Source organism: Pocillopora damicornis, chromosome 1, assembly GCF_964200805.1.
Source record: "Pocillopora damicornis chromosome 1, jaPocDami1.2, whole genome shotgun sequence".
Taxonomy (NCBI): domain Eukaryota; kingdom Metazoa; phylum Cnidaria; class Anthozoa; order Scleractinia; family Pocilloporidae; genus Pocillopora; species Pocillopora damicornis.
In genome coordinates, this window is record NC_142670.1 from 702,103 (window position 1) to 726,490 (window position 24,388).

Sequence of the window (24,388 nt, forward strand, 5' to 3'; positions counted from 1 at the left end):
GCAAACGCGTCGACGGGTGGTCGTTGTTAGAGCTGTTTTTCAGCTGCTGTTTTCAGCTGAGAACGCCGGCCATTGGTTCGGTGGCCAATTGTTGGCGCATCCAAATGTTTCGACATCCAAGACTCGCATTTGATAGGCTATCTGTGAGTTTCTTTGACTATTGACCAATCAGAATGTCTGGCTTGTTACTTCTTTGCACTGAAGTAACCCTCTTCCGCTTTGAATTACCTTAAAACTGCATTCATCTTAACCAATCAGAACTGAGTAGTTTTTTCATGTATATTATTACGAAATCAAACAAAGTGCGGTGTTCGTGCTTATGATAATTGCATAGTTGTACGTGTTGTGCGAGTGCGAAGGTGACAATGTATTGCAACATAGTGCAACAATTTTTATAGTAAAATCTGTTTCTAAAAATTGTTTGATTCTAAGATTACTTTCTCATGTAAAGTTAATCGGCGAAGAGACATTGGTAAAGTGAAGAAAATTGTTCCGCAAGCGCGTCAACGGGTTTTTAACGAAGGCTTGTCGAAATTGGATCTGGCGTGGGTATCCTCAAGGGAAAAATGTTCAAAATCCTATCAATGATTCTTATTCTGGGTAAGTACTACTCGTCTACTTCGTGAAAGTTTATTACTTTTTTGGGGAAATTCTGTAGCCCGTCACCAAATGAATCCAAATGAAAGAGAATCTAGATTGTCATTCATCTGCTACGTGATGTTCAAACGAATCAAACTGTTGAAACGTGGTGAACTTAACTCGCTGTGTAGTTTAGTTGTCCCATACCATGTGGCAGCGCACAAAGGATTTTGTTTTTTGTTTCTTACATGTAAAGTCAAGCAGCCAAGAGATGTTGGTAAAGGAAAGATAATTGTTCCGACAAGCGCATCAAAGGGATTTTAAATTAGGCTTGCCGAAATTGGATCCGGCGTGGGTATCCTAAAGTATCCCAAATCTTTTTAACAAGTGTTCCAAATCTTTTTCACAATTTTTACTCTGAGTTAATACCACACGTCTGCTATGTGAAAGTTTATTGTTTTTTTGTGGAAATCCTGACACGTTCTGGCTCCATAAAAAACCAAGGATACACATTGTTTTGGGTGAAGCTACTACTTTTAATATTGTAGCGCTTTTTATCATTATTGCCGGAATTTTCTCGCATTATTTCTATGTAAATATTTTGGAGTTTTACGTCAGTAAAGCAGTTTTACAATTGATTACCTAGGGGCATGATAATTATTTTATCCTGTAACTTGGCAATGAGCGTTGAGGGGTCGAAGCGTCGTTGCTTTTTAACGTTATTTGCTCAGTTCCATGTTAAAACTGACAATCTTTATTCGTATAGGTAATCACATGATTTCGATTGCAATTTGGAATAAAAAAGCACGAGTGAATGTTTTCATAGAAAACAAAATTACATGAGCCCGTAGGGTGAGTGCAATTTGTGGTCTTTGAAAAAAATTCCACCTGCTTTTTTATTCCTAATAATATACATGAAAAGATTACTCAGTTCTTAGTGGTTAAGATAAATGGAGTTTTCAGGTAATTCAATGCAGACGAGGGTTAATTCAGTGCAAAGAAAGTAGGAGCTTCATTGTCACGCCTGCTTGGATCTATTCATTCGCTTGTCCCGGAGGATTAGTTTGTGTCGATTGGAAAGCCTTTGGTATCTCTCGTATCCTAAACTACCCAAATTGTTCCACTACATTTCAACTATTATTACGTGCTGGCGATATTGCCTTGAATCCTGGGCCTGTTTCGGTGGAGAATCCTGCTCAAGAAACATGCAAAAAGTCAAGTAAACAGTCATCAAGAACTCCAGCTCCAGTCTGCCTGCAGTGTCTGAGAGGTGTCCGGTGTAACGAGAAACGCTTCTTTTGTGTTTTGTGCAAATATCTAACTCTCGCCCGGTGTACTGGAATCACTAATATTAATTACATCAAACCCACACGGGCTGAAGAGTGGACATGTCCAAAATGTCTCATTTCAGTACTGCCTTTCTACGGCCAGAATACCTTGCACGCTTCTGTATCACCCCGCAACGAAGTTGACACAACCCTTGCTGAAGACCTGCATTTGGAAGCCTTGAAGCAAAATAGCAAACAGCTAACCGTCATGCATATAAACACCCAAAGCATGATTTCCACCTCTGATAACTTTCTGTTAGCCGTCGATCGTTACAAGTTTGATTTCATTACTATGAGCGAAACTTGGTTGAAAGAGAACCACTTTTTACTTTAATACGCTACAATTCCTGGTTGCTCCCATGCTTTTAATAACAGAGATAAAAAGAGGGGCGGCGGTGTAGGAGTGTATATTAAGGATTCCACCAAGTTTAAAAGACGATCAGACATTGAAAAGAGATATCCCACCTTAGAACATTTGTGGCTGGAAATACCAGGTTGCAATAAGCATAGTAGGCTCCTCCTGGGAACCATCTACCTATCAGAATCCATGGTACCTTATAGCGATTGGATAGTAACATTTGAATCCCTGCTGAGTGACTCAGCAATTCATTGGGACGGCGCACTGCTCCTGACTGGCGATTGAAATGTCGACCTTCCGCGACCTAATATCCCTGCAACTAAGAAGTATAGTGATATTCTTAAAACCATGAGTCTGCAGAAGTTTGTATCGAAGCCAACACGTACTACATGTACTCAACATTCATCAACCCTCATTGACCATATCATCACGAACATACCTAACCAGGTGACTCACACTGATGTCATTTCATCTCTTATGATAAGTGATCATGACGCACCTTACGTTTGTATCAACGTTCGCATCACTAGATTTGTCCCAAGGTATAAATTTATCCGGAACGAAAAGAACTTTAACGCTGATGCTTTTATTGAGGACTTTGAACAGCTGCCCCTAAGTATCGTGTATTCAACCGACGATCCTGACATGCAAGTTGATCTTTTGAGCTCCCTTATCCGCGAATGCATCGACCGCTATGCGCCCTTAAAACGCACTAAAGTCACACGTCCTCCTGCACCTTGGATGCAGGACTTGGATATACAACAACTTCAAAAAGACTGTCTATCTCTTCAGACTTCCGCCCGGGTAAGTAAAGATGAAGTCACTTGGACCCGTTATCGAGATATGAGAAATGAACTAAAGTCTAAGATCAAGAAAACTAAGCGCGAATTCTATCAAAAGGCACTGTATTCTTCCAAACCTAAAGAGATATGGCAAGTTATACACAGAATTCTTCACCCAAGCCCACAACCACTTAGAGTAGAACCCGAAGAGCTTAACTCTTTCTTTGCCTCTACTGCTGAAAGAGTCACCGGCGCATCTGCCATTCCAACCGACGAACTATGGAAGCTAATAGACTCTCTTCCTAAAGATGAAGGCAATTCATTTCACCTTCGTAAAGTCACTTGCAAAGAAGTTCTCTCGGAGTTAAAGAAACTAAGAAATGACTGTTCATGTGGTCCAGATAGCATTCCAGTCAAGTTCCTCAAGATGGCTGCTGAAAAACTTACTCCGTCGTTAACTCACATACTGAACAACTGCATTGACAATCTAACATTTCCATCCGCCTAGAAAACAGCCAGAATTAGCGCAATTCCAAAAGTTAAAGAGATCAAGTCCGACAGCGACCTCCGCCCTATTTCGATCCTTTCTGTTCTGTCCAAAGTATATGATCGTCTTGTGTTACGTCAGATGGTTAATTTTCTATCCTTCGGCCCTGATGGTATTCTTAAAGGATCACTTGGAGCGTATAGAAAAGGACACAGTACCACCACCTTTCTTCTTGTTACGAGGGACAATATTTTACACTCAATGAAACGTTGCGAGGTAACCAGTCTATTTTGGCTGATTTCTGGAAGGCATTTGACACAGTTGCCTATGAAACTGTGTTAAAAAAGATGCACAAGGTTGGTTGCGCCAAATCGTACCTCAGATGGGTCACTAGCTATCTTACCGAGAGAAAGCAGTTTGTTCAGATAGATGACAAACTTTCAAGTACCATTGAGGTGGCCTTCAGTGTCCCCCAGGGTTCCATATTGGGGCCCGTCATCTTCAATCTTTATGTCAATGACTTGTCAGATAGTCTGGAGGCGTCTGTAACATCACACCAGTACACTGACGACAAAACCATCTACGCGCACAGCAAACCTGCAAATATTAAGATCAATCTTCGTTTGAATCCTGATAAGACAAAGGTGATGCTGTTCTCGACTCAACAACTGGCTCGTGTGCATAAGCTTGATGAATACCCGATCAATCTGCATACAAATAGTGCTAAATTAGAACGAATCAAAACCACTCGATTACTTGGCACAGAAATCGATGAAAACCTGAAATGGAACGATGACATTCTTTCCAAAATATCAAAGTGCTACAATACTCTTGCTGTTATCAAGAAACTCAAGAATCTTACCCCTTTCCATGCCAGGAAACGTCTGGCAGAGAGCCTTGTGTTGTCGTTAATCGATTTCAACGATATAGTATGTCATCCCATTCCTAGGTACCTGACGCAGTGACTCCAACGTGCCCAACTTGCTACGGCAAGTTTTGTTTACAATCACTATGCGGATATGTCTGATGTTTTGAAACTCGGATGGCTCCCCATTAGTTATCGTCGAGACTATCGCATAACTAGGACGATATGCAAGGCTTTATACCAAAACTGCCGGCCAACCTGCCTTAAACTGGTCGAACATAGACCGGCAAGGGATCTAAGATCCTCTCGTGAGCGTTGCCTTGAACCATCGACTGTTCCTTGAACACTACAAGATTCTGCTGTGATGCTATTTAACAGTCTACCTCAAGACATTAAAAATTGTACAGAACTCAAATTATTCGACAGTAAATGCAGAAATCATTTTAGGACATTGGCAACAAGCAGTTCCTAGTCCTACGTATATATCCTGTACATACTTTATGTCTCATGCCAGTATTACTTTCATACACGCGTATCCATATCATCCATAAATTTTACATCATCAATATTATACAATTTTACATATACTATCCATAACTTATGTATATTATTTATATATTATTTATGTAATTATACATCTTGCTGCACGTTATTTATTTATCCATATATTTATTTCAACCATTATATTATTTTATTATAGTGAATTAGTACAGAAGAGCCACCATGTGGAGTACAAATAAACCATTATTATTATTATTATTATTATTATTATTATATTAAGTAACAAACCAGACATTCCGATTGGTCAATAATCAAAGAAACTCACAGATAGCCAATCAAATGCGAGCCTTGGATGTTGCAACATTTGGCTACGCTGAAAATTTGCACGAATTTCACTCAACCTACGGGCTTGTGCAATTTTGTTAGTCTTTGAAAAAATTTACTTGTGCTTATTTATTCCAAATTGCACTCGAAATCATGTGATTACCTTTACAAATCGTACGAGAAAATCATGTATAATATATTTAAAAAAAAAAGAGATAGCTTCTCAGAAGCAAAGCGCGCGCATCAAGAGCAAAAATCATTTATTCAAACCATGCGTTCGGTCAAACAACCGCGAACGATGAAAACAATAATATACAATGATATTTTCACATCTTTAAGGCGCAAAAAAGTTCAAAGTCCGGATATACAGTTCAAGGAATTGTTCAGTCTGTGTCTCAATCACTTTCGATGAAATGGAATCGTCGTTTGTCAGGTTTAACCATGCTTGTTTTTAATTTCGGCGTATAGTAGCACGAGCAAAGTGTTAAGCTGGGTCGGCTAGTAATTTTCGATTTCCTTGGCAATTCCCTTCTCTAAACAACTTTTTCCAAACCGACAACCAAAAAGCAGTGCTTTTTACAGTGTTTTCGTTGTTAGAGCTGTTTTCAGCTGCTGTTTTCAGCTGCTGCGGTGGAAGAAACCCTACTGAGAACGCCGGCCACTGGTTCTGTGGCAAATTTTTGGCGTATCCAACTGTTTCGACATCCAAGACTCGCATTTGATAGGCTATCTGTGAGTTTCTTTGACCAATCAGAATGTCTGGCTTGTTACTTCTTTGCACTGAAGTAACCCTCTTCCGCATTGAATTACCTTAAAACTGCATTCATCTTAACCAATCAGAACTGAGTAGTAGTACGACGAGGAAGTAATAAGTTGCAAATGAAATATCCGAAAAACTTATTTAACGCACTGACTTGTCACGGAGAATTTCGGGGAGTGCTTCTAAAACCACACCTCAAAGCACGCGACAGCTCACAGTTTGACGAAGCTACCGTGAATGTTATCTGAACAAATTAGTATAAGAAGCGGCAGAAATGAAAATGTTGATCGAGCTATTTACACCCCTACATTCATCCTGGGTTTCCTGACATTTTGTCGTGCCCACTGAAAATGTCAGCGTGCCCAAAGCTGTGGTTAAATGCAGATACTCTAGTTTTTAAATAATTTCCTATGCATGTAAAATTTGAGCTGAGATGACTAGATGGTAAGTGTAACTTTGATTAAGTGGGAAGCGCGTAAATCAGTTCGTTTTAACCGAAATAACTACAACTAATAGAATAACTTATATGGTATAAATCGTGGCTATAATTTCTGCTTGAGCGCCTTTGCTTCATGGAAAGTATTTAGTAAATGAACCTATTTTTTCTCAACGATCCAATAACTGATCTTTCCTTTACAGCCGGCAACTCATCTGAAGTCAACCTAAATGGTTGGAGTGGATATTTTTGGAGCCCTAATTTTCCCAACAACTTCCCAACATACAGAAAATCCACATGGAATATCACGGTACCCAGTGAGAAAATTATCAAACTGATCTTTTTGAAGTTCACCCTGGCAACAGGTGAAAACGATGACTGCGCTGGAGCAGCAGCAGATAGTGCTCGTGTTTTTATATCAAACGTTGCTTCACATGGTGGAAATCCTGGTGACTTTGAGATTTGTGGTCAAAAGCTTCCTCCTCCTGTTTACTCAGATGGAAATTTCCTTCAAGTGACATTTGAATCCCGCGCCACCGTAAACAAAGGATTCAATGCCTCTTTTGAGGCGATTGATAGAGACCCACGTAAGTGTTTTTGATCGTGTATATTGTGATATTTTATAAAAAAAATTAAAGGTATTCTCTCTGTCTCTCTCTCGAAGCTGGTTTAGTGATGTTCTATCTAAAAAGGCATCCAGTGTGATGCTGTCAATCTGACAGCTCCGATATTTAGTTCATAAGGAGCCTCATGACCAGTGAGTAAGAGAGACAGAGAGACAGACATAGGGGGAGACAGACAGACAGACAGAGAAAGAGAGACAGGGAGACAGACGGGGAGACAGACAGACAGACAGAGACAGCGAAAGAGAGAGAAGCTTTAAGCGCACATTATATTATCGCAAATAAACGAAAGCTTGTATTACGTGAACTCAGTAATTACAGTAGATAAGAGACATTGTCCTCAACCTCACGTAGACTTTTTTAATTTTTTCAGTGTGTCCTACAGATATGATCCTTGATGAAATGTCAGGATCTTTCTCCTCTCCGTTCAATCCAAGAAACTATCCATTCAACCAGACATGTAGCTGGAAGATTATAGGGAAACAAGGATACCGTGTTGAGCTCACAACAGGAGACTATCATCTTCAACGTTGTGATGGCGCCGCGTGCTTGTGTGATTATATGGAAGTTCAGAATAGCTTCAGTGATACAGCGCCGCCTGGAAAACTATGTGGTACACCAAGGACTGTTCCTGTAAGATTTTATTCACTGCACGAAAGCCTGAGGGTGGTGTTTGTGTCCGATGATACAAACATGGATTATTACGGATTTGAGGCAACTTACAAGCTGTTGAACTACAGTCCTCCAAGTAAGTAGAGAAAACAACGTCATGAGATCTAAGAGTTCGCTGAGAGAAGATGTTTCATGAAATAAATTCACCCATACAAGTAATGATATAGAGCTTACTTAATAAAATTGGAGGTTTCCTCTGTTATCAACTCAGGGTGAATGCGAACATCTCTGATATATTGTGTAAGCGGTGATGTATTGGGAAGCTATGCCAACTTTAATTTATCTCTTAACAATCTTCATATTCTTGAATTAGGGGGTAAGAAAATGTGGTGCTGCGTCGGTGGGGGAGTATAACAAGATAATTTGGTTTCATCAACTGAGTTTATAATGTAAATTGGTCACCGTAACGAGTTTCAAATATTCATATTCTTGCCTTGGGGCTACTTCCTTATAAACACCATATTGGAATGTATCAGACTGAAGAGTATAGTTTTGAGCCGTTTTGGTTTGTATAGATTTTGGCCATTGGTCGAATCAACAATTAAAAGATAAGCATTTTAATTGGTTGTTACTAATTACTTATTGTCTCACACTCACTTGCTCCTTTTTTTATTGTTTACAGTTTGTCCCATGGAGGCAATCCCTCTCTCAGGCAGCGGGAAAATAAGAAGTACAAACTACCCAAAGAATAACTACACTGCGTTTAGAAGTTGTACCTGGAACATTACCGCGCCAGCTGACAAAATTGTCAAGTTTACGTTTACTGACTTTGTCTTAAGTGAGTGTTCAGCCAATAATTGTTCGGATTCTTGTTCTAATGTGGAGCTTTATGATGGTGGGTCAACAAGTTCGCCTTTGCTGGGGCGATTTTGCCAGGGGTCGTCTTGGAATGAGACTCAGTTGTCGAGTGGAAACCAAATGTTTGTGATGTTCCATCCTGGAAAAGCAGTTGCTCGTGGATTTGAAGCGAAATATGAATCCCCAACGACCGGTGGTGAGTACCCTCTCAAGTTTATTCTGAATATCGTCTTTTATAATCTTCAAATTTTCCTCTTACGCGAGTTTGGTCTTGATCAGTGGTGAAGCGCTGCCTGGAAAACTATGTGGCACACCAAGGTTTATTCCTGTAAAATTTTATTCACTACATGAAAGCTTGAGGGTACTGTTTGTGTCCGATGATGCAAACATGGATTATGACGGATTTGGGGCAACTTACAAGCTGTTGAACCACTGTCCTTGGAGTAAGTAGCATATATATATATGATCGTCAGTCCGTCTTTTCCATGAAACATGCTTATGCAGCATCAAAATAAAAGAATACCAGCAAAAACAGCAAAAAAAAAAGATTCAACTAAGAATAGAGAACGCCATTTTTCAAGAAAGTGATTTGGGGTTAGGGGAACATGTTTTTAAGAAATCATATGCCTGATTATTAAGGCTGCCTCCATGAAAGAAGAGCTGTTTTATATCGTTAGTATGAAGCAAAAATTTGAGACATACGGGTCGCTTTTCCGATGGTTGCCTTGCTAGCTAATCCCATTAAGGAGGGGGGCATTGGGATTTTGGGCACACCAAGGTTTATTCCTGTAAAATGTTATTCACTCAACGAAAGCTTGAGGGTGCTGTTTGTGTCCGACGATACAATCATGGATTTTGACGGATTTGGGGCAACTTACAAGCTGTTGAACCACAGTCCTCCGAGTAAGTAGCATATATATATGATCGTCAGTCCGTCTTTTCCATGAAACATGCGTATGCAGCATCAAAATAAGAGAATAACTGCAAAAGGAGCAAAAAAAAAAAGATTTAACTAAGATAGAATAGTGAAAGCCATTTTTCAAGAAAGTGGTTAAAAGAACATGTTATCAAGAAATCATATGCCTGATGACTAAGGCTACCTCCATAAAAGAAGAGCTGTTTTATATTGTTAGTATGAAGCAAAAATTTTAAATATACGGGTCGCTTTTCCGATGGTTACCTTGCTAGCTAATCCCATTAAGGACGGGGGCATTGGGAATTTCGGTTCTACAGTTTGACTATTTTTTAGATCGGTTTTTCAGTTTTTTCGGTTTCTACGCCAAAAACTTCGCTTTTCTGGTTTTGGTGTTCATCGCGATTTGCAGATTTTCCGTTTTTTAGCATTTTACTTTCGGTTTTCGCGAGAAATACTAATGGGTTTTCGGATTTGCTATGTGATGCGGTTTTGATTTTTCCTATTTGACCTATTTGGCAATTACGCGCCTCCACTGCTGATCTCGAATAGCTGCTAAACGCAAATGTTATCGAGTGGAATGCTTGACAAACCAATTGAAATATCGCAGGGATCCCTAGGTAGCCTGCGTGTAGCCGTACCCTTCCCCTCCCCCTCCCCCAAGGTGAGCTGGGGAGGGGAGGGTAAGCCTACACGTAGGGTACCGTTAGGCACAGAACATTGCCAGAGTTTCTTTATCTACGCCACCTCGAAGTTGGTGACTAAGTTGCAGGCCACATGTGACTGATTGATTTAACATTTCAATGGAATCTCCAAACTTTCAGGTCTTAGTTCGAAAATAGAAATATTAGATGAGGGATTTTCGATGAAACTTTCCAGAGCTATCAGTATTTGCGACTGCAAAATTGCAATCCTATTGAGGACTTTTGTGCGGATTTCCTTAATTTAACTGGGGTCCATTACCACCTGCTGTGTCCGCAGAGACCACGCTCGAGGCCCTCGAGAGAGCATCTGTTAATTTAAGCAGATACTAGAAGATACGAATGCCAAGTCCATGGCATTCTTAAATCCTGTAATGAAATAAGTGTAGCTTACTCTGTATGCTCCACCTGTCACCACTGTTTCGGATCGATCACGGTTTTAATAACTGCGATGTGAAAATGTATCGGTTTTGACAGTTTTGCATGCGGTTTTCGGTTTTGATCGAATTTTTTTCCGGTTTTTTGGTGTTGGATGATTTTCTCTACGGTTTTGCGGTTTCTAAAAGGCCTCAATGCCTCTCTCATTAAGAATATCCGTTAAGGTGCCTTCCCTTTCAAGTGACATTCGACCGGAACAAAAGAGGAAGGAATGATAGCAATGGTTTTTTCTCCTCTCAGATATTTCAACGGAAATATTTTTATTCCAGTTTGTCCAAAGGAAGTAATTCCTCTCTCTGGTAACGGAAAGATAAGCAGCCCGAACTACCCAATTGTATGGTTTTTTTAAAATTCTTACTGTTACGGTCTTACGAAAGAAACGAAAGAAGAAGGGTTGCAAACTCGAATAGGAAGTTTAGTTGAGAAAGGGCAGGGTGGAATCCTGTTCTTATCGTTTTAATCTCCTCTTGATCGACATTTATTTTTTCTGGATCCCACAATCTGTCAGTTTTGACCTTGCGTCTTCCATGGATAAAGCTGCAAGTGTGCATGTCCTTCTTTCCTAACTGAAGACAACAAGTTTTACCCGAAATGGCGATAAATGATGCTTCATTTTAAGAAATCATCCCTGAAAAGATAACAACGTAAAGAAAATCAATTCTGCTATTTATAGTAAATGCCTTTAATTTTACTGTTTAAGGTAAGAAGTATTGCCAAAGGAAACCGGATCTTGTCGCGGCCATTTACGGAGGCGACGAAGTAATCCGCGGAGTCAACGAAACCATCATGATGAACGCATCATTATCATACGACCCTGATGTCGGACAAGGCAACCACTCAGGAATGAGCTTTACCTGGTATTATGGTGAGATCAATTGTAACCTCTCCGGACGGGGTTGTAAAACAAAAGATGTCTTCACAGGAGTATACGAGTCAACGATCCACTATTCTAGGAACGCCTTTGGTGTACAAATGATCTTAAATACTTCAGCCATGTCTCCAAACAAGACGTACATAGTGAAACTGGTCGTGACCAAGGACTGTCGCAACGCAAGCGCTTATCAAATCATCCATATGAAGAATTTTAACCCCTTTCAAATATCCCAAAGGTACGAGTTTTTTCTCTTTGGTTGTTTTAATTTTTCCTTTTTTATTGCCCTTTTTTCAGATTAAAGGTGGAAATTGAACCTTAATTGTCTCTGCAAGACCTTAAGTTCTCATCGGATCACTGAAGGAAAATTTGCGTAATTTCAGCCTCTCTGTCTCTGTCAAAAGATACGTCCGAAGTCGTTTATGGTTCACTTCCACGCTCAGCTACTCAGCAGGGAACATGCCTGTCTCAAAAATTACAAAGTAACAATCATTTATGATCTTTGTTTTTCAATGTTCTTATATTTTCAGTTTCCTTATAAACCACGAACTCAAGGTCGTCAGTCCGTCAGTTAAGCTCAGTGTCCAGGCAGAATGCCAGGGATCACTATGCTCTGAAATATCTTCCTATGAATGGATTCTCTACGAGCCCTACAGGTGCAATTCGTCAGTTGTATGGAGGAAGCAAGATTTACAGCCTATCACTGATACGCCGCTCGGTTCAAGCTACATAGTAATCAAGGAAGGATCCCTTACTGGTGGAGAGAACTACCGCTTGAAACTATTCGCGACAACTAGAGACGGTTTACAAGGGATGAGTGCTTACTACTTCACCACCGCGTTACCCCCTACAGGGGGGATATGTGGGATAAATCCGTCAAGCGGCATCTCACTAAAAACCGATTTCAACCTGACTTGTATTGACTGGAAAAGTGATCAGAATCCTCTGTCCTACAAATTTCATTATCAACTAGAGAATGGTGCGCGCAGCATTCTATATCATGGCTTGAACAACAGTGTTATCTCTTGGCTACCGTCCGGCGACATTTTAACTGACTATTCTATAAAGCTCATCCTTACAGTGACTGATAAAGTCGGTGCGTCTGCCCCTGCCGTTTACCTATTGGTCAAGGTAGGCTGTTAATTTCTGATAGCGTAGTTTTCAATTGACAGCCAATCATAGCAAAGGTCTGCGTGATTATTACCAGTGAAGACCTAAAGTAAAAACAGGCAAACTACCAGTAGCGCAGGAAAACACGGGCGACCAGAGAAGAGAGTCCCGACTAATATGTGGCGCAGGAAAACACGGGCGACCAGAGAAGAGCGTCGCGACTAATATGTGGCCCAGACAAAGAATATCCTGAAAGACTTCTAGAGTTAAAATGGGACTCTTTAGAACTGAGAAGGCAATACCTTAGCATAGTTCAAATGTATAAGATTATATTTGGTTACTGTGATATCAATTGCCATCATTACTTTGATATTATTGGAATAACTCGAACTAGAAGTAAGCATGAGTATAAAATAAGGCCTAAAGTTGCTCGTACAAATTATGTTAAATATTCTTTTTTTAATAGATATATTAACGATTGGAACTGTTTGCCTTCTGAAGTAATGTCATCCCCTAGCCTTCAGTCTTTTAAAGCTTCACTAATTAAGTACCTCCGCTCATAATTACCCCAAATACCAGTTTTTTTTTAAATTTTTTTAATTTTTTTTTAATTTTTATTTTTGGAGGGTATGTCTTAGCATGGGAATTTAGTTTCCCCCTACTACTGTCCTGTCAACCATTTTTGTACTTTTGTTCGATGTATGGTTACGAACTGTGATTAAAGACCAAGTTTTTCGTTTGGCATCTGATCGGTTTAGAGCCAAGTTGTTCTTGGTCAAATTAGGCATACTAGCATCAGGGCATTTTATCAATCTTCCTTCCAAAACCCGTTTAATTTGACTCAAATCATCAAATAATAACCATATAAGAGGACTGAAGTTGGTCTTTGATTTCCTTAGGTTAAGCCTCCACAGTCTTTGGGAATAAAAAACGTCTCTGGCATTCTCACAGCAAATGACAGCTCATTTAATGAAGCCATTAACAATCGAGACTTGGATAAAGCTGCACAAATAGCAAACTCTGCTCTCCAAATTATTTCATCTGATACTAAAATGGATTCACAAGATAAAGCTAGGGTAAGCAAAGCTTACAATAGTACACAATTTACATATAAGTTGTAGTTAGTTACTACTGCTCATTACACTGGCTAGCAAATATGACAACAGTAAAGCTCCTCCACTCCTGTTTGTTCCGGGCCATCCCAGTGATGATTCCCCATGTGTGATTTAAATATATCAACACATCTGTCACACATTGTAGATTCAGTTTATAACTCAAGACACTGAAACGTACAAATCTTCTTGTGCTTGCAGATTCAAGATTTAGTCATCAAGAGGATTGTCTCGCTGAAAGTGAAAAGCATCTCAGCGCTAATCCAAAGCTCCTCTGTGATTTTTTCTGCTCTACTGGTGGCGGAGAAAGTGTCTCACAAGTCACTGGTGAGTTAATTGTTATGAGCAGCTCATAATGCATTTGGAAGCAGTGGGCTGTCTTCAGTAGTTTCATGTTCAATTCCCTGAAGGATATATTCAAGGTTTCGTTCGTAAAAATAATAGCGTCTAAATGACACTTTCGAATTCTGGTGCTGGTTTTAACTCTGTATAGTCAGTTCAACTCTGGTCTGATTGAATAGAATCAATTTGGTGTTAGGGTAACTTTTACCTCGATAGCATACAACCAAAACGCAAAGGTGACAGTGCATTACATCCCCAATTATGGCGAGGCGTAATTCCTCATTCGACCTCAAAGCCTTACGGGGACTTGCATTATAACTGTCGAAAAGAGGCGATAACCAATCGAAAGTCCCTCTTCATCGTGGAAAAAAGGATAAAATGGCCATTTATGCAATTGATTGTTGTTTTAGTGTTTCTTTAAGAAAAAAACGCTGTTTATTTGTTGAATTCATATGTGTAGTGTAAGGGTGCAAAACCAACTGAACAATCGGCACATCCTGTAGTGGTAAAAAAATAATCGAATATAAACGTTTTGTCGCACTTATAATGAACACTTAACAGGAATCATCCCTGACTGCTATTCGCTCGATGACCTCACTTCTCTGGAGGACTTCCTATTCTAAAAACGTAGCTGAAATTCCTCTGGTACCTCAATCTGCACACAACTTAGCTTTGTGTCTTGAAAACGTGGTAAAAGCAGGAGCAGTGAGTGCGTCAAGTCATGAAAGTTTAAATATCCAGGAACAGGTATCAATCAGATAGGTTTTCAAAACTATAAGACGTATTTATGTCAGCTTATGACGTTTAGTCTACGTTAGCTATGTAAGCGAGTGAAAACACTTTTCAAAAGGTTTTCATTGAGAGATGAACTCATTGTACATCTGGCCATGCCTTCCTGTCGTGTATCGATCATCGGTTAACACAATAAAAAGTTTGGCTTGTGAAAGGATTATTTTGAAATTGTACAACAAAGTTGTAATCAGTGTTGGTCGACCACAATGATTGTAATCAGGAGAATTTGCTACCAGAAAGAATTCTTATAATTGTTCTTAAATGATACTATACACGGTTGTTTGGGAGCGATAACGAAAATCTCCCAAATGCGACTAAAAATGCCGCTAAAACTGCAACTAATTGCGACTAAATGCGGCTAAAATTGCGACTAAAACTACGACAACACACACGCGAGAAATCGTAAGCGTAACTTGCTTACGACTGATTAACGTTAAATGTCTCAGCGAGCACGCGCTATTTGCACGACACGCCAGTCCGGTACTTTCTTCTTAACAACGGTATAAATGTCTTTTTCAGCAATGCCGATGGCATAAGAGGACTTATCGTCCTTTAGATCTAGCAATCAAAGACGTAAGGTCTAATGCAGTGATGACTTAGCGTTCGCTCTAAAGCATGGACGTCTTTACTGGAAGCATTTCATTACCTATAGTATATTTGTTTTAGATTTGATTAAGTTGCTTTTGTTCTTTGATATTTCGTACAGGGTAAATCATTGGTAAATACTTCTATGAAGGTCCTTGGTGAAGTTTCGGCCGCAGTGCTGGCTCTAAAGGTGCCGGATGAAAGTATGACATCGATCACAACGAGAGAACTGTCCATGACATTAAGGCGACACACCCCTGAGAGACTTGCAGGGTTGGAGATTAAAGGAGGAAATGGTCGGTTCATTTTCCCGCCGAACAGAACAGCACTAGTTCCCAAAAATAACGGAACACGTTTCGTTGATATTCAGGTAAGAGCACATTGTGCAATATTCTGGATCTCGCTCGCAAGAAGCCTTTTACCAATCTTGTTAACACCAAGTTGATCATACAGGAATGAGTATGAACTCGTTTAAATTTTCACTAGGATTCGCAGAGAGCTTCCCTTTTCTAAGTCATACACGATTTTTTTTACAACTGATTTGAGGACTTTGGTGACTATCATCACATGAATTAAACAACCGCTGTACTTGATAATTCAACACTATTCTGTCAACAAGAATGACTTGATGTATTCCAACCGATTGTAGATGGTGTCTAATTCGTTCAACCCATACTCTTGGCACAGTACAAAAGAGCGAGTCAGTTCTGATGTTCTAGTCCTGAACTTGAAAAACGACAACAGCGAAATGTTGGAAGTATCAAGTCTAGACCAAGAAATTGTCATTGTTGTGCCGTTAAAACCACAAACACCTTCCAAGGAGAAGTCATGGTATTTTATAAAGAAAGATGAGCTACGTTTCCACGAGATAAATGTCACGCACAAAAATACCCTACTGATACTGGAAATTTTACCGCAAGATCCAACTGTACATCTCCTTGTTTACATGCGCTTTGGTCAGCGGCCAACGACCCAAGAATATGACCTCAATGCTACTATCTCCCATAGCGGTAATTGCGTGTGGAAGCCAACTGCGCAAGGCAAAAAAGAAGGGGGAACGGAGTGCTCTTTGAATCCACTTACACCGATAGAAGCTTTAGCTAAACGTCCGGGAAAGTACTATCTTGGTTTCCTTAGCGTCGTAGTCAAAGACACCCCAGTCAGTAGCGCAGTTTATGACTCCAAAACATATCAGAACTATACTCTTAAGGTGGCTTTAGGAAGCTGTGTGTTCTGGTCGGATAAGCATGAGATGTGGATAACAACTGGCTGTCGGGTGGGTGTTTAGTTATTTGAATCATTGGTTAATCAGTTTGAAAGTTTACAATAATATCTACACAATTCAGAGACTTCATGGATCGGTGTGTAATCTTGGACAAATATATGTGTTGATGATAATATGATGATGTTCGTTTCATTGGAAAAATGGCGATGACAACTACTTTTAACTCAAATAGTTATTCTTTATAGTAAAATGCAGTAAACTTGATTACCATTTCTGGTGCCAACAGTATGATCTGAAAGATATGAGAACCAAAGCATTCTGTTTTTGTGAATATTTGCAGGTTTTAGCTGCAACAGATGGTTTTATAAACTGCAGTTGTAACCATCTGACAGCATTTGGAGGAAGTCTCTTAATTAAACCGAATCCTATCGACTTTGACAAGGTTCAAGTGGAGTTTAATAGATTACCAGAGACTGGAAATATTGCAGTTATTGTGACGTTAGCTACGATCGTCCTCTGTTATACGATCGCACTCATTATTGTCAGGAAAACTGACAAACGTGACGGAAGAGATGTGAGTATGAAAACAAGGTTTTTTTTGCATCGGTTCATTGAGTGAGTTCTCCATTTAGAAAAATACATATAGATTTGTTTGAGGTCACATACATTTTAAAATATTCTCCAAAAACTATCGTACATTTGGGAAGTAGCTTACGAGTGAGAAAAGAGCATTTGGCGAGTAGTGGCTTGTAGTTCCTGCCCATTATACTGGCTGTAACATAGGGAAGCAACGAAGGTCCTACATTCCCGTCTCCTCCGGGTCAGCTTGATAATGGTGCCTCACATGCGGTTTCAGGCTTTCAGCTCTTTTGCACCATAAGGCGTCGTGTGTTTTAGACTGCATGAGATCCTCCATGCCCGCCAAGGCCTGAAACCTGTTATACAATACAATACAATATTTATTTGCCGTATACGACATTTACAGATGGAAAAAAAAAATGAAGAAAATTGATGACAGAAAATAAATGGCGAGAAAACCTGAAAGAAACCACGAGGCTTATAACAAGTCAGGCTTTCTCACTTACAATAACTAATCTTATATTAGAATTACAATATGGACTTATGGTAATTAACTTTGACCGCGCACACGTACACACACGCACACGCACACACATATTAAGTAAGTTAGTTAAGAATTACTGCCTTACAGAAGTTAATACCTAGAGAGAAGAATTCCTTAAGCTTTCTTTTAAAAGAAGCGGAGGAGGGAGAACTAGTTAAGTCAGAATTTAGCGAATTATAAAAGTTTGGACCTTGAAAGTAAATTGAAAACTTCCTGGTGTTCGTTCTGCACAGTGGCAAACGGAAGGACTGAGCATTCCTAGTATTATAATTGTGGATTTGACTATTCAGTAAAAAAAAAGTTATTGAATTTGGAAGGGAGTGTAGAGTTCTCGAATGAAAACATAAAAGTACCTAATTGAAACGAATGGATATCATGAAATTTTAAGAGTTTAAGTTCCTTAAAAATAGTGCCAGTATGGACAATGTATGTAGAATTGCTTACAATTCTTAACGCACGTTTCTGTAAGGTTACAATTCTTTGAAGGTTTGACTTATAGGTACCAGCCCAAGCTAAATTGCAATAATACAAATATGGAAGGATCATAGACTTGTATAAAGTACGAAGGGAGTGAGTAGAGAGAAAAAACCTAGATTTATGAATTATACCTATAGATTTGGATAATTTATTTGCTGTTAAGGATATATGCGATTTCCAGGTCAAATAGTCATCTAATAAAACACCCAAAAACATGGTCTCAGAAACACGAAGAATAGGCTGCTCATTTATGAAAACTTGAAATTCAAAGGATTGCTGTTCTTCAGTTGCAGCACAAATATATTATTCACTTTACAATCTTGGAGTTTCCCAGCATTCTGAGGCTCTCCTTATCTTATAGTAAATGGTTTTAACCCGAGGGTAACATGTAATAGCGTAGTTTGATCGTCTGGGTGAGTGTAGCCCTGACAAGGACTGTTGTCGGTAATGGTGACTGACGTTTCGACAACCCTGAGCGGAAGTCATCATCAGAGTAAAGTGAAAGGTTGTTGTCAGTCGAATGTACTTAGTCCGGTTTGTATAAACTGATTGGTCAGTTTTGCCGTGATGTTATTGGCTGACACGCCTCCTACATCGGTGAGACCGGCAGAAGCCTGACAACTAGACTGACTGAACACAAACGAGCGACGAGGAAAGGCGATGTCAACAATTACATTGCTGAACATCACCGACTTACGAACCACACCATTTACTGGGACTCTGCGCAATGCCTAACCCACAGCACCAACTACGTTCAACGACTGACCCTGGAAAGTTGGTTTACCAACTTGGAACAGACTCCCCTCAACAGGTGTCAACCATTACCGGCACCATACAAACGACTCATTCACGACATTAACATTACAAACGAACCGAACAGAACGACCTAACTTCACTAATGGATCGAAACCGACCAATCACGACTGACCTACGCCACTTGAGCCTTACCGCCAATAATATCACGCCAAACTGACCAATAAGTTTATAAAAACCGGACTAAGTACATTCGACTGACAACAACCCTTCACTTTGCTCTGATGATGACTTCCGCTCAGGTTGTCGAGACGTCAGTCACCATTACCGAAAACAGTCCTTCTCAGGACTACACTCACCCGGACGATCAAACTACACTACTACATCTCCTAATCTTATTTGTATCTTATCGTCCCCCACCCCCCCCCCTCCACAAAAAAGGAAAAAAAAAGCGGATCAGCTAGTGATTAATAACGTGAAAGATATCTCTAACAGGCCTTTTTCCTTTTTATTAAGCTTGGTCTTCCAACACAACTTCCAGCCCCACCAAACTGTACATACGAGTACGAAATAGTGATCACTACAGGGGTCTGGAAGAACTCTGGCACAACTGCTCAAGTTTCCATGGAGATTTACGGTTCTGATGAAAATAGTGGCATTCTTCGGCTTTGCCAGGGAGAGCTTGGTGCAGATGATATGTTATTCTCTCGAGGTAATTCAGACCTCTTTGTACTTAATGTTAACAACTCACTTGGTGCAATACAAGAAGTGCGGATTGGTCATGATAACTCTGGTGACAGTCCCTCCTGGTTTTTAGAGGAAATTTTTATCCGTGACGTACAATCTGATCAGTCGTGGAAATTCATAGTCGGTCAGTGGTTCGCTCTTGAGCGCAGAGATGGGCGTATTGAGCGAATATTTGACTCAACTGCAACTCAACTAGATTTCAGCAGCGAGGTTGCAAGACTATGGCGGAGAGGACTCGCACAGTCGCATCTTTGGATTTCAGTTGCAGCCAAGCCAATAAGAAGCCGCTTTACAAGAGTACAGCGGGTTTCTTGCTGCTTTTCATTGCTACTGGCATCTATGTTAGCTAACGCGATGTTCTATAAGCTAGATGGCAAATATGAACAGCCGATCCAAGTTGGACCGTTGAAATTCTCGTGGAGACAAGTTGTTACTGGTATTAAAAGTGCGCTTATTGTGGCACCCATAAACATACTCTTAGTGTTCTTGTTTCAAAAAGGAGCCGAAAGGTCCAGAAGTAACGATAACCATTGTTTTAAAGCTGCTGTAATCCATTGTATCGCCTGGTTTGGGTTATTTTTTTCTTGTTGTGTTTCTGCCACATTTACAGTCTTCTACAGCTTGATTTGGGAAAAGACTGTTAGCGAGCAGTGGCTTTTCTCAGTGTTCGTCTCACTTGCGCAGGATGTGACCTTAACGGAACCAGTAAAATTGTTCTTTACAGCTTTGATCCTCGCAGCCATTTTCAAAATAAAGGCTAAAAGATCAGAGGTACTAGAATGCGAAAATTCTAATCAAGGTAAAAGTGGCAGCTCGAAAGAAAGATTTTGGAAGCTGAAATTGTCAGATGTAGAAAAGATGAGAAGAAGCCAAGCCAAGAAAGAGAACCTGTCACGTTATTTCGCAGAGTTGGGTATCTACTTGGTCTTCGTTTTCTTGCTGATGGTAGTGTGCTATGGAAACAAAAATGACCATCGGTACCTGATGACAAAATCAATCCGAGATGGCTTGCCAAACTTTAGTAATGTGAGTAAAGTTTGCTTGGCTATGAACTTATTTAAAAAGGAATTTACTCTAAAGTTGTGCTCAGGATTAACCTCTCTTGCAGCATTCTCTGAATTGGATTCTTAAGACTAAAAAAATGGTAGAAGATTAAACTTTTCTGGCTCAAGAAGGGAAGTATGTTGCGTATCGTTTTTCACGAACGGGCAAAACTATATTTTGCATTCTTAACAAAATATTGTCTGCGCATACGTGCCAAAAGGCGACCAATTCAAGAAAACGATGTAGGGCGCACGTGTATAAACATTCGTTTACCACGTGCTGATTAATCTCAATTCGCACGAGTACCTTTTTCTTTCGATTGTCTATCCATACTGATACAGTCACAAAGTTCAATTGACTTTTTGATTTTGAATCAATTTAGGTGGCAGACAACAAGATGTACTGGAGCTGGTTGCAAGATAATTTTATTCCTGGAGTGTTTTCTGGCAGATGGTACAACGGTCAAGAAGAGAAACAAACAACGTACATTGGAAATAAACATTCTCTTCTTGTTGGAATGCCTCGAATTAGGCAACTCAGAGTGAAATCGAGTAAGTCTTTTCCTATTCTGTACTTTTAATAACAAGGCAAATTAAATATCTATCAAGGGTTACACACCATCTTACCCGATACATGTATTGCTAACACTGTGTAAGGTGAATGAATAAATGGGATAAGTTTATATGGTAACTGTGGTGCTGCGTCGGTGGGAGAGTATAACAGGGTAATTTAGTATTATCAAGTGAGTTGTTAACGTTAATTGGCCACCGTAGAGAGTTTGAAAGCTGACGTTTCGAATGTTAGCCTTTCGTTAGTGAAATTTTTTAGCGAGGGGCTAACGCTCGAAATGTCAGCTTTGAAACTATTTACTATTAGAGATGCTTCGGCAAACACGAAGACTTATCTCAACAGAGAGCTACCTGTATCCAAACTTTAAAGTTAAGTTTTTCAGTCTCGTCAACTTTGTATGGAGAAAAGGCAGAGCACAAGTGAAAAAAATATCTCGGAACCAGACCACTTAAATAATTGTTGTTTAAATGGTTTCGTTGTTGATTGTCCTGGATTCCTATGTCAGGAAGGAAATACTTGACCTTAATCAAAATCGGGAGTGAAATCCCACGCCGGCGAAAGTCATGGGAACGGCCCAAAGAGGCGACCATACTTAAAAAAAGATGGTACGTTAAGGCAAACGTTAGTATGAAATTTTCTCCTTTGCGCTTTTCAAACGTTTTGTTGCGCACAACAGAAGTGGGCATGTCTCCGTTTTTGATAACGAATTGCGGCGTACCAGCACATACAATGAATCTCAAAATAACCTTCTGGTACTATCCATTTTTGTCAAAATTGCAGCTTCGTGTACCATTGCAATGTTTAAAGAATGCTACAAAGGGTATTCTAACACAGACGAAGACAAGACCGCCTGCTTTAAGCCGGGATGGAAGCCTGTTGATAACTCCACGAGTAACGACGAATTGCCACGACTTTGCCCGAAGCCATGGCGATATCAAAGTGCGAAGGAAACCGACACCGTAGCAAAGTGGGGACAGTTGTCATTTTATCATGGAGAAGGATTTATAGCAGATCTTGGGAACAACAACCAAACAGGACATCGCATAATAACAAATTTAAAAAAAAGTTGTTGGCTAGACAAGCAAACGAGAGTTGTCGTCGCAGAGTTTTCCTCGTTTAATCCCTCAGTGAATATTTTAGGTGTTGTCACATACTTCTACGAAGTTGAGGCGTCGGGATTCAAAGTCGCCTCGACACAAATTGATGTCATTTCTCGTGATTCTTCGGATACAGCTTCACTTCAGTTTTACTCGATCTGCCTTTTTCTATTTATTTTACTCGTTATTCTGCATTTTGGAAGAGAGATCTTCAGAATTTATAGTCATCGCTCTCGTTATTTCCAGTCCGTGTGGCATTGGGTGGAGATGCTCCAAGTTGTTTTTTCTGTGTTAGCCGTTGTAATTTACCTTATACGACAACGTAGAGTAAATACAGCGACGGGAAAGTTGCAAGAAAACATTGACGCAAACATCAGTTTTCAAGAAGCTATAATTTGGCAGGAAGCAGACAATGCTGCACTTGGAGTCCTAATTTTTATCGTCACTGTAAAGCTCTTGAGAATCATTCGGTTGAATAGTCAAGTTGTTGTATTCTCCAAAGCAATGAAGATATCAGCGCGATCCTTGTCATCGTTTAGCATTGTTTTATTGACTTTCTTTATTGCATTTCTGCACTTCGGTGTTTTGATGTTTGGCACTGGATTTGAGCGCTATTCTTCTGTGCTTAAAGCAACTTATTTCCAACTCGAGCTAACTCTAGGGCGAGTGAAAGCTAGACCAATCAATGAACTGTCCGAGACTCACAACATATACGCCAAAATCTTCTCCTTCTTAATTCTTTCAACCCTTACTATTGTCTGCATGAATTTTTTCATCGGTATGATAAACGATGCACTTCTGGAAGCAAAGAACACCGCTGGCCAAAGTTTACTGCACGAACTTGTCAATAAAGATCCTTGCATAAGCTCAAAGGACAGAAAAGCATTTTTCGACGTGATCAGTCACAAGCTGCGACAGTCGAAGGCCTCACGAACGCTAGACGAGATGGAGAAAAAAAGCACTTCAAATGTTAGCCTTGATTTCGAGAAAAGTTCAAAAATGAACTTTGATATCAAGGTTAGCGAGATGTGGGTTTTAAGGGAAATAAAAGCAGAGAAAACACCAAGCAACGTGGAGAGAAAATCATTCTTTGATAAGACAAGCAGAATGTTAAAAGCGATAAGAAGTATCAACTATAACGAACAAAGCAAGGGCAAAGGTAGAAAGAACTTAAGATTTCAGGGGGATGTCGTTGACTCTTCTTCGGAAATTGGATAAAAAGAAGAACGACTTGTTTCAACATCTAGATAGAGTTATTACAGGGTTTTCAGAGGAGGAAGAGGACATTTATCATTTGCTGAGCTACGTTGAAGGCTCACTCGGACCACGATGAAAAAGAAAAAAAGATAATTAAGATAAAATGAACAAATGTTTTGCCAGGCAGAGACATAAAATAAAAAAAATGTAGCTGTTGGCGACCATGAGCAAATAGATGGAGTTTCATTCAGGTAATACTCTAAGGAACTGTTTATTTCAAGTTTCGTCTTGTTCATTTGCACACGTACGCGTAATTTACAAAAACCCGGGAACTACGTAGAGATCTGACCAGGATAAACATAACATACAAACCGAAGCTAAATAGGTTTATTGGTCCACAAATCAACCGTGTACTCATCGAGATATGAGCCACGCGGGAAGTGTGGAGGGCAAGATAGATGCTTGACAGTTCGTGGAGCCACAGCTAAACTTCCTACTGCTTCATGTCTCGATGAATGCTAAACAAATGTATAGAGAAATTGTTTTATAACCTTTTCAATGTAGGATTTCCTCTTAAAATGATGCCGTTTTTCTTAATAAGTGACAGTGACAGTTTGATTACCAGTTTTTGTAATTCAGCCCTTAAACTCTTTCGGCTGATAATGGCCAGCCATAAGCTACGCAAAATCGTAGACCAAACAAACTATCAAACTTTCCAGAGGACGTTTAACAAGTGAAAGTATCAAATCATTTATAAGGCTCCCCTACAGCAAAATAA

At 39.8% G+C, this 24,388-nt stretch overlaps 2 protein-coding genes across 3 annotated transcripts in view; one reads left to right on the plus strand and one right to left on the minus strand.

Annotated features, from left to right (window-relative positions):
* LOC149051207 (uncharacterized) overlaps positions 1-24,388 on the minus strand; it is a 57,754-nt gene that overhangs the window by 21,844 nt on the left and 11,522 nt on the right. The window lies entirely within an intron of this gene.
* Positions 310-23,825, plus strand: LOC113669388 (polycystin-1-like protein 2). Its single transcript, XM_089206340.1, is given in 16 exon segments — positions 310-600; positions 6,624-7,007; positions 7,417-7,791; positions 8,338-8,709; positions 11,266-11,674; positions 11,967-12,567; positions 13,446-13,622; positions 13,860-13,985; positions 14,562-14,747; positions 15,499-15,747; positions 16,027-16,653; positions 16,943-17,176; positions 19,472-20,728; positions 21,129-21,297; positions 22,097-23,606; positions 23,608-23,825. Coding segments are annotated over 16 exon segments (6,849 nt in total). The 5' UTR covers positions 310-566; the 3' UTR covers positions 23,747-23,825.